The sequence below is a fragment of the Pipistrellus kuhlii genome, unplaced genomic scaffold, assembly GCF_014108245.1.
Source record: "Pipistrellus kuhlii isolate mPipKuh1 unplaced genomic scaffold, mPipKuh1.p scaffold_m20_p_7, whole genome shotgun sequence".
Taxonomy (NCBI): Eukaryota; Metazoa; Chordata; class Mammalia; order Chiroptera; family Vespertilionidae; genus Pipistrellus; species Pipistrellus kuhlii.
The window spans coordinates 20977601-20989892 of NW_023425573.1; the positions used below are offsets into that span (position 1 = coordinate 20977601).

The window sequence follows — 12292 nt, forward strand, 5'->3', positions numbered from 1 at the left end:
AAACTTTACCAGTTACATAAATCCTATTTTTCCAAGAAATGCCAATAAAAAATTATTCTTAAAGATCTCAAAAATTCTTCACTTCATCCTACTAGACTAGAGTAATGTGATATAAACCTATAAAAAGTGGCTTAGTATAGAAGTGAATCTCAATGGAAACTAAGTAATCCTCCTATATAATAAAAGCCTAATATGCAAATTGTCCCCTTAACTGCAAATTCAACCACTTGCTATGACGTGCGCTGACCACCAAGGGGCAGCACGGAACATGGCAGGTATTGACCTTACACTGCGACCTTTTGCTGGCTACTTGAGGGCAGGGGTGATGGGAACGGAAGTGCGATTAGAATGCAGGGTGTCTGCTGAGCTCGCTATCACTCCCCCTACTACCCTTCCCCAGGATGCCAGGGTTTGCGTGCCAGGGAAGCCCCTGCACTCAGGTGCAGGCACCCACCCCACACCCATGTGTCTTCAGGGAGAGTTGGGCTGCAGCAGTCGGGACCATAGGGGCTGGTCAGGTTCTCCGTGGGTTCACGCAGGAGCTAGTCTGTGAGGTCAGCCAGGAGAGAGCACAATTCCCACCGGGCTTCCATGTGGCACTGCAGGCAGTGCTCACAGCATCTCAGCATGGGAACTTGGTGCCATGACTCAGATGGAGGGGGAAGCACAGGGAGCCAGGGGCTCAGATGCTGCCCAAGGCCCAGAAGTCAGCTGGGACCTGCCCTTCCACACCAAATGCTCACGCTTCGATTACCGGCCAGGCCTAGGGAACTGCCTAGGGAATTTCATGCACCAGGCCTCTAATCCTATATAACAAAGAGGTAATATGCAAATTGACCATCATTCCAACACACAAGATGGCCACCCCGTGTGGACACAAGATGGCCACCCCAGGAGGGCAGTTGTGGGAGACCAGGCCAGCAGGGGAGGGCAGTTGGGAGAGACTGGGCCTGAAAGGGAGGGCAGCTGGGGGCAATCAGGCCTGTAGGGAAGGGCAGTTAGGGGTGACCGGGTCAGCAGAGGAGGGCAGTTGGAGGTGACCAGGCCTGCAGGGGAGGACAGTTGGGAGTGACCAGACTTGCAGGGGAGGGCAGTTGGGGGGGAGGGGGCAGGCCTGCAAGGGAGGGCATTTGAGGGGAAACCAGGCCTACAGGGAAGGGAATTTGAAGGGGAACCAGGCCTGCAGAGGAGGGTAGTTGGGGGGATCAGGCCAACACACGAGGGCAGTTGAGGGCGACCAGGCCAGCATGGGAGGGCAGTTGGGGGGGAGAGGGAGGAGGGGACCAGGCCTGCAGGGGAGGACAGTTAGAAGCAACCATGCTAGCAGGGAAGGGCAGTTAGGGGTGAGCAGGCCTGCAGGGGAGGGCAGTTAGGGGCAATCCGGCCAGCAGTTAGGGGGGAGGGGGCTGGGCTGGCAGGCAGAAGCAGTTATGGGCAATCAGGCAGGCAAGCAGTTGGGAGCCAGCAGTCCGGGATTGTGAGATGGATGTCTGTCTGTTTGGACATCCCTCGAATGGTCCCAGATTGGAGAGGCTGAGCCCCTCTCCCCCATGTATGCAAATTTCATGCACCAGGCCTCTAGTGGAATATAAAAGACATTTTCCTAATCCAACAGAAATGGTGTGAAGAGTTCTACAGCTCTTTGTCTTACCCCAAGAATTCCTGATCTCAAAGATTAGCCATATACAGTGAATAGTGGCAGCACAGAAATACAGATGCTGAAAAGCCCCACAGCCTGATTCAAATCGCAGATCCAACATTTAGCAGATGTGTGCCTGGAGAACTTAATTTCTTTGTGTATCAGTTTTTATAAAATAGTAATAATAGCACCACACCTATTTCAAGGAGGTTTTGTGTGGATAAAATGAGTTAACATACACAAAATGCTTAGAATTGTGCCTAGCCTACAGTAAATGCCATATAAGCATTTATACTATTATTTCTTGTATTACATATTCATAATCCTATATAATAAAAAGCCTAATATGCTAAGTGTCCAGTCAACCAGTTGGCCGTTCAACCAATCAAAGCATCATAGATTAATGATATGCTAAGGCCGCTCGACCACCAGGGGGCAGTCAGTCAACTGGTCAACCAGTTGCTATGATGAGCACTGACCATCTGGGAGCAGACGCTCCAACCAGTAGGTTAGTTTGCTGCTGGGGTCCAGCTGATCAGGACTGGATGAGACAGGCCAGATACTCCCTGGAGTCCTCGCACGATCCCTCCCTGGCTTGTCAACCTCATGCATCTCTGTGTCTCTCCCTGGCCCCAATTGTGCACCGGTGGGGTCCCTCAGCCTGGCCTGCACCCTCTTGCAATCCGGGACCTCTTGGAGGATGTCAGACATCCAATTTAGGCCCGATCCCACAGGTGAGGCCAAGAGACTCCACTGGTGCACAAATATGTATATTTATATATGTATTTGAATCTTGTTACTCAAAGCATGTTCCTAAGAGCAGTATCATGGTTAAGATCATCACCTAGGATTACCAGGAAGTTCATAAGTACCTTAAAGTTTGAGAAACAAATGACATAAACAAATGACATAAAACACATATCTACATATTTTATATAGTATTTTCTAAACTAACAGTTGCCACTTGAGTCTTGCTTTCCTTTCTTCAATACAACAGATATTTCTTCATAACCAGAAGGAATTCTTATAAGTAGTCAATCTCCTTCCATTTGTATATTCAATATAAGTTTGGTGAATAGATGTTGCTATCTCATAATATAGATATATACCTTAAAATTTCTGTATTTCAAAATAAGCTTCTGCCAAGTTAACTTTCTAAGAATTCACCAATGACAAGTAATTCCTGATGCCTTCTTGATTTTTTTCTAGACTGACAGGATTGTTCTAAACAATTACTCAACTTTCAGAATGAAGGTGGCAATCTTGATCAGAGGAATCATAACAGTATCAATAAAACAAAATAGCCACTGCAGGGAAAACTTTTTTTCTTGATGCTATAGAAAGATTCTTCTCTGAGTAATTTACTGATATATACATAGTTAGTAATATTAGTTTAAGCATTTCACAAATTTCAGAAAAAAATATTTCAATCCTCGTGGCAATGTTCCCCACTCTTTAAATATCCAAAGTGAAGTTTTGTGTGTTTTTTTTAAAGTTTTTCTTTATTGATTATGGTATCACATAATTGTCCTCATCCCCCCTTTCCCACCCCAACCCCTCCCCATGTATGCCCCCCATCCCCTGTTGTCCATGACCACTGGTTAAGCTTATATGCATGCATACAAGTCAAAGTGAAGCTCTTAATTCAAAGCAATAAATAGTCTTTCCCCAAACTAACAATTAAAATATTTAATGATTACTTCCAACATGTTTTAACATGTTTTAACATGTTTTAACATGTCAAGAAAGCTAAAGCTCTCGCAGTTACCATGGAATTATGTGTTCACATGACTTCAATTTATCTACCTATCCACATTGGAGAGTCCAAAAATTAATCATTTAAATACTGACATCCCATTCTGGCCTTCTCTCCTCACTTTTTGGATAAGCCAATTCTCAACCATAGCACATTAATGACAGATGATTTTTCTGTTTCTGTGCCCAAGCGGCAAAGCACTGCTTAAAATAATAATGATAATAATAATGATGGTGATCACACATTCTATCTATTTTCTACTGAGCTTTTTCCTCATTTGGCAATTCCTCACTATATTACCTCATTTTCAGATGTATGGCTTAATTATTAGATTCATAACAGTTTTAGAACTAAAGAATCTCAGAGATATTACTGCCAATTCCACCATTTGAATAATATAAGCTAAGCTAGAATTTAAAGGACTATAGCTTTACAAACATTGAGCCAATTTACTTGAAGCCCCTCATGCAGCCTCAAGGCTAGCATATTTTTTACATCTTAATCCATTCACTACACACACCTTAGGAGCTAATCTACAGAGAAATGAAGGACTCAAACTGAAACTACAATGACTGAATGTTTCATCTTGGCCATATACTAGCTACATGCATCTGGACCAATCTCTGTGCCTCAGTTTCCTAACTTCAAAATTGGTATACTAGTACTATCTAACTCATTGGACTGTGACCACTGACCAAGTTAAAAAGCATTAGACCTGCACATATGGTAATTAAGTGTTATCATCATTCTCTATAGAACTTCGGCAAATGAGAACATGCCCCTATCTTCTACCTTTACATCCCCATTGTTCCAAACTCTCTCCACATCCAAGAACTCAGTTGCTCCAATCTTCTCTCCCTTCAAGAGCTTTAAGCAAAACTCTTCCACTCTATTTTTCCTTTTTCTTTTTGTTTGATATCAAGATCCTTATATTAGTCTTATTTTCTCATACCTATTTCATTCCTTAGCTCTGGGATTTTCGTTCTCTGATCTCCAACACTTATTCCTCAAGATATGCTACCAAATGCCAAATCTTTATCTTCAGTGTTAAGCTCCCAAGCTCTAAATCTGTATCTCCAAGCATATGACAATTTTACTTGAGCATTTTATTATGATCTCACACTCAATTATCCTCACATGTAAAATAATTTTTAAGGTGCTTGCCAACTATAAAAACTTCCAATATAATCTAAAACAAAATTTGTCATTTCCTCTACTCATTCAAAATCAGTTTTCCATTATTATTTCACAATATTTCTATTGGTGGCACCATATAATTCTCCCAAAAACCAAACACCATCTAGTCTTACTTTATAATTTCTGACATTATCCATTCATTTCTAGCCTAATGCTTTACTCAGATTTTCCTGGGTTTTCTCCTGTTTCCAGCAAACAACCCCCCAATTCTACATTATATAAATTCCATTTTAATCTTCCTAAAATGTCACATCATCATCTACTTAAAAACATCCAATAAACTTCCACTGTTAAATTCAAATCCCTTAACTTGGCATTCAAATTTTTCTCCAATTGGTTCCCACCATTCTTGCAACACCAAAATCCACTAATTCTCATACATTATTATATACCTCAATCAAACTCTAGTTACCACATAAGTGAACGATGAACATGTCTGTATAATCATGTGATACCTGCAATCTCTAGAATGCCTTCCACATTGTTCAGTTATATCCCAAATTTATCATGGCTCACTTCAATTTGATCCTTTCTCATGAAATCTTACAGCCCAGGGTAACTTATTACCACTTAATTAAATAATGCCTCACAGTTATCTAATGTGTGTATCATCTCTCACATCAGAGTAAAAACAAACTTATGAATCATTAGTATCATGTATCTCTTTGCATCCACCGTATTTTCCTACTAGGAATTGCCTGAAGAACATACCACCTGCTTTATGAGATACTAGCTACTGCTCATGTAATCCCACTTAAGAGAAAGGACTTGCAGAAGGAATAATAGAAATAAAAAGTAACTATTTTGTAACACTAGAGTAATAATGATTCATGCAAGAATCATCAATGGATGCTAAACTATCACATGAAAGTTTCTTGGGGAACAGGATATTTATACAGTCTCTATTATATCTGAACAAATTACTTATGAATTACAAAGGGAAAAAAAGGTACCTTTACAGTGGAGAAATCTGGCGGACACCAAGTGATCAAAGTTAACATCACCAATAATGGGATAAACTGACATCATGTGCCTCCTGATGTGATGCACTGAGGACACAACATCACTTATGTATTATTCCTGCCAAAAATGCATAACCTGAAACTAGTCATGAGGAAACAATCAGACAAACCAAAAACTGAGGGACAATCTACAAAAAACCTGAACTATACTGTTCAAAAATGTCAATGTGTTGAAAGACAAAGAAAGGCTGAGAAATTGTGTATGTGATCCTGGATTGGATCCTGGATCAGAAAACTGAAATAAAGGATATCACTGCTACACAGGACAAGGGCGAATTTATATGTGGACTGTATCAGGTAATAGTATTATATTAATGTTAAACTGCCTGAATTGGAACATTGTTCTTTGGTTAAGAGAATTTCCTTGTTCTTAGGCTAAATATACCCAAATATTTGAGAGTAAATAAATCTAAATTATATTACTTAAATGTTCAGCAATAATATCTGTAATTTGAATAACATGTATCAATAAACAAATTGGACAAAAATGTGGCAAAATATTAATAACAGGTGAATCTACAATGAGATCCTTGTACTATTGGTACAACTTTTCCATTTTCTCAAAAATAAAATTTAAGCCAGGACCGGTTTGGCTCAGTGGATAGAGCGTCAACCTGCGGACTGAAAGGTCCCGGGTTCGATTCCGGTCAAGGGCATGTACCTTGGTTGCAGGCATATCCCCGGTAGGGGGTGTGCAAGAGGCAGCTGATAGATGATTCTCTCTCATCGATGTTTCTAACTCTCTATCCCTCTCTCTTCCTCTCTGTGAAAAATTAATAAAATATGTTTAAAAAATAAATAAATAAAATGTAAAAAAAATGAATACCCTAATACCACACAAAAAGTTTTGAGTTTTTATTTATCTGTGGCATTTACATCTTATCTGACAATCTTAAAGCCAGACATACTTGCAGTGGAAGAGTTTGCTTTATAAAAACATATGTTCTAAAAAAACAAATACATCATTTTGGAACCAAAGAACTATTTGATAATGTTAACAGCCCACCACTATTTTCTTTTTAATTCGCATTTCTAAAGTAAAACTCAATTAAAATAAATAAAGTCAGTTCCAAGTGGTAAAAAGTCTTAGATAAATAACAATGTAGTTTTAATATTTTCAACTATGCAGAGAAAGTAGAGAAAGCTAATATTGGCTGATTAAGCATTCTAAGGAAATAATGATGCTTTATAATTAATATACTAATAAGTAAGCATTTGTAAATTACTGAAAGTTTGCTTCCTCAACTATGATTATAAAGAATATTGCTCATAGTACACAAATTTCATCTTCTCTCAATTATAAAAAAAATTCCAATTTAGCTGGTAAGTTTTGAGTAAGGTTTTATAATATAACCATTAATTGATTATTTCTATAAGCTTCCTAGGGCCTTTAAAAACAATACTTCTAGTCATAGTAAAATATGCTTTAAAGATTTTCTAGATTCAGTATAATTAGTAACAGTCCTTTAAAGTTGGATACCTTATTTATGAGATGTTCGGTAACAACTTCTCTTAGTCCAGTGTAGAGCTTTTCTCCATGTTTATGCAAAACCATTGTATATGCATTTCTATAGAGCTCCTCAAAACTAAGACCACTGTTATTCTTACGCTGGATTTCTTGAATTGCATTTTTCAGAAGGTCCCAAATGCTGTTTACATATTTTTCATCCATGGTCATCTGTAATATCCAAGAGAGAGAAAGAGACAAAAACAAAAACAAAAACCAATGGTTGAAAATTTGTCTGTATTTATCCATATAGTAAATATTTTATTATATAGCAATGATGATAAAGCTGTATGACTTATAAAGATGTTAACAATCTGTTTTAAATAAAATACATTTACAAAGTTTTTAGTTGATAGAAACCATTTTTTAAAAACCATTTAAGACCTCCTTCCCTTATCTACAGCAGAACCCCTCCATTTAAATAAAATCACAATCTCTGTTATTAATACTTGTTTTAGCAGAAATTTATTTAGTAAAACACAAGCTCAGAGATTTCCTCTCCTGTAGATTTACAGAGCTCCTTGATAAAATTAAAGATTGAGGAAAGACCTGCAATTAAAAACAAAAACAAACAAAAAACAAAAATAAAGCCCCACATTTTCTGTTTAACCTAGCATACTCTAATTTTCCTCCTTTCCCAGATTAGATTCCATGGTCCATCATTTGTAACTACCTTTTATATAAGATTTGTTTTAAATCACTTGTCCCTCTCTCCCTTCCTCCAAAAATATGCCATTAGAAGATTCAACTGCCTACCTACATGTACCCATGTAGTTGAAAGTAAATGAAGAATAAAACATATGCTCATATTTAATTCATCTCAGTTTAAATTCATGATCACTAATCACAAATGGGTCCTTAGTTTAACCCCACAATCCTATTTTTCTCTATTCTACTGATCCAAATATCCTAGATGATTTTACCATCTTTCCGGATAATGATTTGCTTCCTGTTCTGAGAAAACAGGAACCTGAAAAGAAACGACAAATTCACCATATCCACTAATCTAGTTGACTGCATACCAATATAATTTGTTAGTTCTTGTGCTACTACCAAATTAGTGCCCAATTCTTATACTCAAATTATAGCACAGGGACAAAAAACACAGGTAAATTCTAGGAACTTGTTATAAATTGAGAATTTCAGAACCCCAACCCAGACTTACAGAACCATAACTTGCATTTTAACAAGAGCCCTGGGTGATTCATACACCGAATGAAGTTTAACAAGTAATGCTCCAGTTCCATAACAACTCATCTATTCAAGGACCCCTGTTGGCAATATTCCTTCCTAGCATTATCAATTTTTTTCTCTTCTCTGCTATATAATTTCCATCTGCATTCAAAATCATCAGTTTTCCATCTTAAAAACAAACAAATCCTCACAACCCCACATATTTCTCCAGCACCACCTTATTTCTCTCTTTTCCATTTATAGCAAAATCACAAGGCAAGGAGGGAGAACTCTATGTTGACTGTATCTAAATCCTATTTCCCCCACTATATCTTGAAGTCTCTCTAGTAAGGATCCCTATTTTCTACCATTTCACTGAAATTACTCTTGAAGAGGTCACCAGTGACTTCCACAATGCTAAATTTAAAGGTCAAAGTCTCAGTTCTTATCTTACTTGACCTATCTAGCAGCAATTCAAAAAGCTGATCATTCCTACTTGAAACAGATTTCTCACTTGCCTTCCAAGCTATACTATCTTTCTACTCTACTGGCTTGTACTTGTCAGTCTGCTTACCAGTTGTTGTTCTTCACAACTGCCAACCCTAAGGATCAAGTTCTAACCCTTTTTGTCCATCCACACAGTTTTTAAAAGGTGAAGTTGATTGCATCTATTCTCATGGCTTTATTAACCTCAAAATTTACATATGCTATTTGGCCCTCTCCCCTAATATTGGTTATATTTTCAGCTTCCCACTCAATGTTTCTACTTGAATGCCTACTAGCAAGTCTAAAACAGAAACCCTAATCTTTCCCCCTAAATCTACTTCTCATGCAGCCTTCTCCAAATGAGCAAATGTCCAATCCATCCTTATAATTGCCAAAAAGCAGCTTGTAATCCTCCTTACACCCTTACCTCACTTTTAATCCAACTGAAATTCTATTGTCTCTACCTTCAAAGTACATCCAGAATCTAAGCCCTCCTCACCACTTCCATTGTTACTAGCCTTGTCCAAACCATCATCTCTCAGTTTACTGCAATAGCCTCCTATCTGGTCTCAGTTTCTGCTCTTGGCCTATAATCACAGAGCAACCAGACTGACCTTCTGAAAACATAAAATCAAATCATGTAACTCATCTCATTTTGCTTGGAGTTGAAGTTCCAACTCTAAGATACAAAGCCTTATTTGAATCTGATAATCTCTCTGACATGATTGCTCACTCAGCTCCAGCCATACCAGATTCCTTGCTATTCCCTGTATATGTCAAACAAGTCCACTTCAATGTATCTGTATCTGCTACTCTCTGAAATGTTCTTACTCTAAATACTTTCATGGTTCACTCATGTATCAACCTCAAAACTCTGCTCAAGTGTCACCTTAAAATGAAGCTTTAACTGCCTACTCTTTTTAAAATAGCAGCAGCCTCCTACTAGTGACCCTCAAATTCCAACCCCACATTCCGGATTTTTCTTGGCATCTCTCCTCCCAGCCAATGTCAGCTCCATGAAGACTGGGATTTTTTTCACTGCTGAATCCCTCAGCCACTAAAATCAGACCTGGCATTTAACAGGCTCTTACTAATATACTTGTTGACTGAATGATTTCCTGCTAATCTTTGGGTAAGGAGCCCTTTTTGTGCCTGCCACATGAACTTTACAAGTTCTGTATTCACAATCTGGGAAACCCTGCAACATACATACTCTGACCTGAAATGAACAGAAATTACTGAGTTAATACAATTTCCTCCAAAGAGGGCAGGAAAAAAAACACCACCACACCAACTTTTGGAAATGAACTATATGCTTATTGTATTGATTTTGCTGATCGTTTTCACAGGTAAATACTTACCTCCAAACTCATCAAGTTGCATACATTAAATATGTACAGTTTTTTGTATATCAATCACACCTCAATAAAGTGGTTTAAAATAAATCTTCTTTAAGCCACATCTGATGGGTATGAATGTCAAAGAGAAAGGAGGAGGTAGGCAAAACAGTTCTTTCAATCATTCCACCAATAAAATACCAGCTCAGCTATCAATGAAGAGGATTCTTAAGCAGATGATACAAACTGAGTCTTATTATTCTAAACTTTTTTAGAGAGCTTAAGAGAACAATGCCTTTCCTTTATTTAAATATTCAAATCCCAGATCTATTGGACTTTGCTGAAATGGCTTTAATTGAATTTACCCCTGCACCTAAACTATTTTTTTGATTAGATATCCTGATACAGAGGGTGCCATCCACATAAAACATAAATAAGATGTATATAGCTATTTAAACTTTTCAAAAATAAAAGATGCAACCCATGTGATAATAACTTTAATAGTCCATGTACAGTAGTCTCTCTTATCCACAATTTTGCATTCTGTGGTTTCAGTTACCCACGGTCAACCATGGTCTGAAAACACTAAATGATAAATTCCAGAAATAAATAATTCATGATTTTAAAATTATGAGCCATCTGAATAGCATGATGAAATCTGGCACCATCCTGTTGTGTGCAGCCCAGGACAGGAATCATCCCTTTGTCCACTTGGCAGCTATCTTGGTTATCAGATCAACCATCACTGTTTCACAGTGCTGTGATTCACGTAACCATTATTTTATTTAATAGTGGCCCCAAGGAGCAAGAGTAGTGATGGTGGCAGTATGCCAAAAAGAAGCAAAAAATGCTTCCTAGAAGTGCAAAGGTTAAAGTTCTCAATAAAAAAAATTTCACATGCTGGGAGGTTGTGAAGATAGCAAAAATGACTCTTCTATCCATGACATTGTGATAAAGGAAAAATAAATATGTGCTAGTTTAGCTATCATACTCCAAACCACAGTAGTTACAGCCACAATGCATGATGTTATAGTTATATTAGTGTGATGTTTTAAGGATTTAAAAGTGTAAAAATAATTATTTGTGTGATTTAAAATAGGAATGAGAGCATTTACTTTTATGAGTGATTTATAGTTTAAGTGTGAATTGTATTTCTGATCTTATTCTGATTTTATTTTAAGTAAAAGAAATTATTTGAAATGTGTTTTAGGCTTAGTATAAGTAACTCCATATAATGTGACTTGAATCATTTTTTTAAAACTTGAGTTTTAAAACTGACTTTGAGCCCCTAACTGTGTGAACACCCTAACATGTGCTTATCTGAAAAGCTGTAACTGTGTGGATGCCCTAACAAGTGTTTATCTGGAAAGTTGGAAACTGAGGCAAAAGGTACCTGGAGAGCACCCGATTAGGCATACTGAAGATCTATTGGTTGCACCCAGAAGGAACAAAGGAACACCCAGAAATGGCCATAAAAGAAGGGACCTAGAGGCACTGGGCAGAGACCACGAAGCGCTCCTCCACCCGCCATGCTCTCCCACTCTCTTCTCCCTGTTTGAAATACTGCATGAGACTCTGCCTGAGTGAAGCTGTCACTCTGCCTGTGAGCCAAACTTCTGAGGCCTCGTTCCTGACCCAGACGCTGCAGCAACGTGTTCCTGTCCAGTGTGTGTGTCTGTCCGTGCGGATCTCCAGGTGACCTGCCTAGGCTTCTGGAAACCACCAGGACTCTGGTAAATAAACCTTGGGATTCATGCATTTTAACTCTTGTTTCTGTGTTTAGTTTATGCTCGGTCAATTTTAGTTAAGTACTGTGGGCAACAGTTCTCTGGCTGAGGGACCTCAGTCACCTGTGCATAAGTTTCCACCTGAGGGTGAGTTGGAACAGTTGGCATCACGAACAGGATTAATTCAATTGGGAAATTTAAAGGAGGAGAGTGCTAAATTTGAAAACTCCAAATTCAAAGTGAAATTTTTCCTGGGCACAGTGGGAGATTAATTGGCTTAAAGGGGAGAAGCAGGGGAACTTTGACTTGCCTGAAAGCCAGTGGCTAGCCTACTTTGAGTCGTTCACCGGAGACCAACGGTTACTGGTGAGGCAGAAACCAACCAGTGTGTCTTTCTCTGAAAAACCCGGAGCTTGCTATGAGCATAGGTCGTTCACCCTAAGGGCAC

At 38.5% G+C, this 12292-nt stretch overlaps 1 protein-coding gene across 13 annotated transcripts in view; it reads right to left on the reverse strand.

The window, feature by feature from the left end:
• CUL3 (cullin 3) overlaps window positions 1–12292 on the reverse strand; it is a 107022-nt gene that overhangs the window by 67202 nt on the left and 27528 nt on the right. For 9 of the 13 annotated variants that reach the window (XR_006740505.1, XM_045575581.1, XM_045575586.1 and 6 more), the window contains exon 2: window positions 7095–7292. The exons of 2 other annotated variants lie outside the window; for them this stretch is intronic. Coding sequence is in view for 10 of the 11 variants with exons in the window: in XM_045575581.1 (XP_045431537.1) it covers window positions 7095–7292 (198 nt within the window). In the remaining variant the exon portion in view is untranslated. Of the gene's footprint in view, window positions 1–5545; window positions 5673–7094; window positions 7293–12292 lie in introns of those variants that run through there. 2 more of the 13 variants (XM_045575585.1, XM_045575584.1) reach the window with 2 other exon arrangements.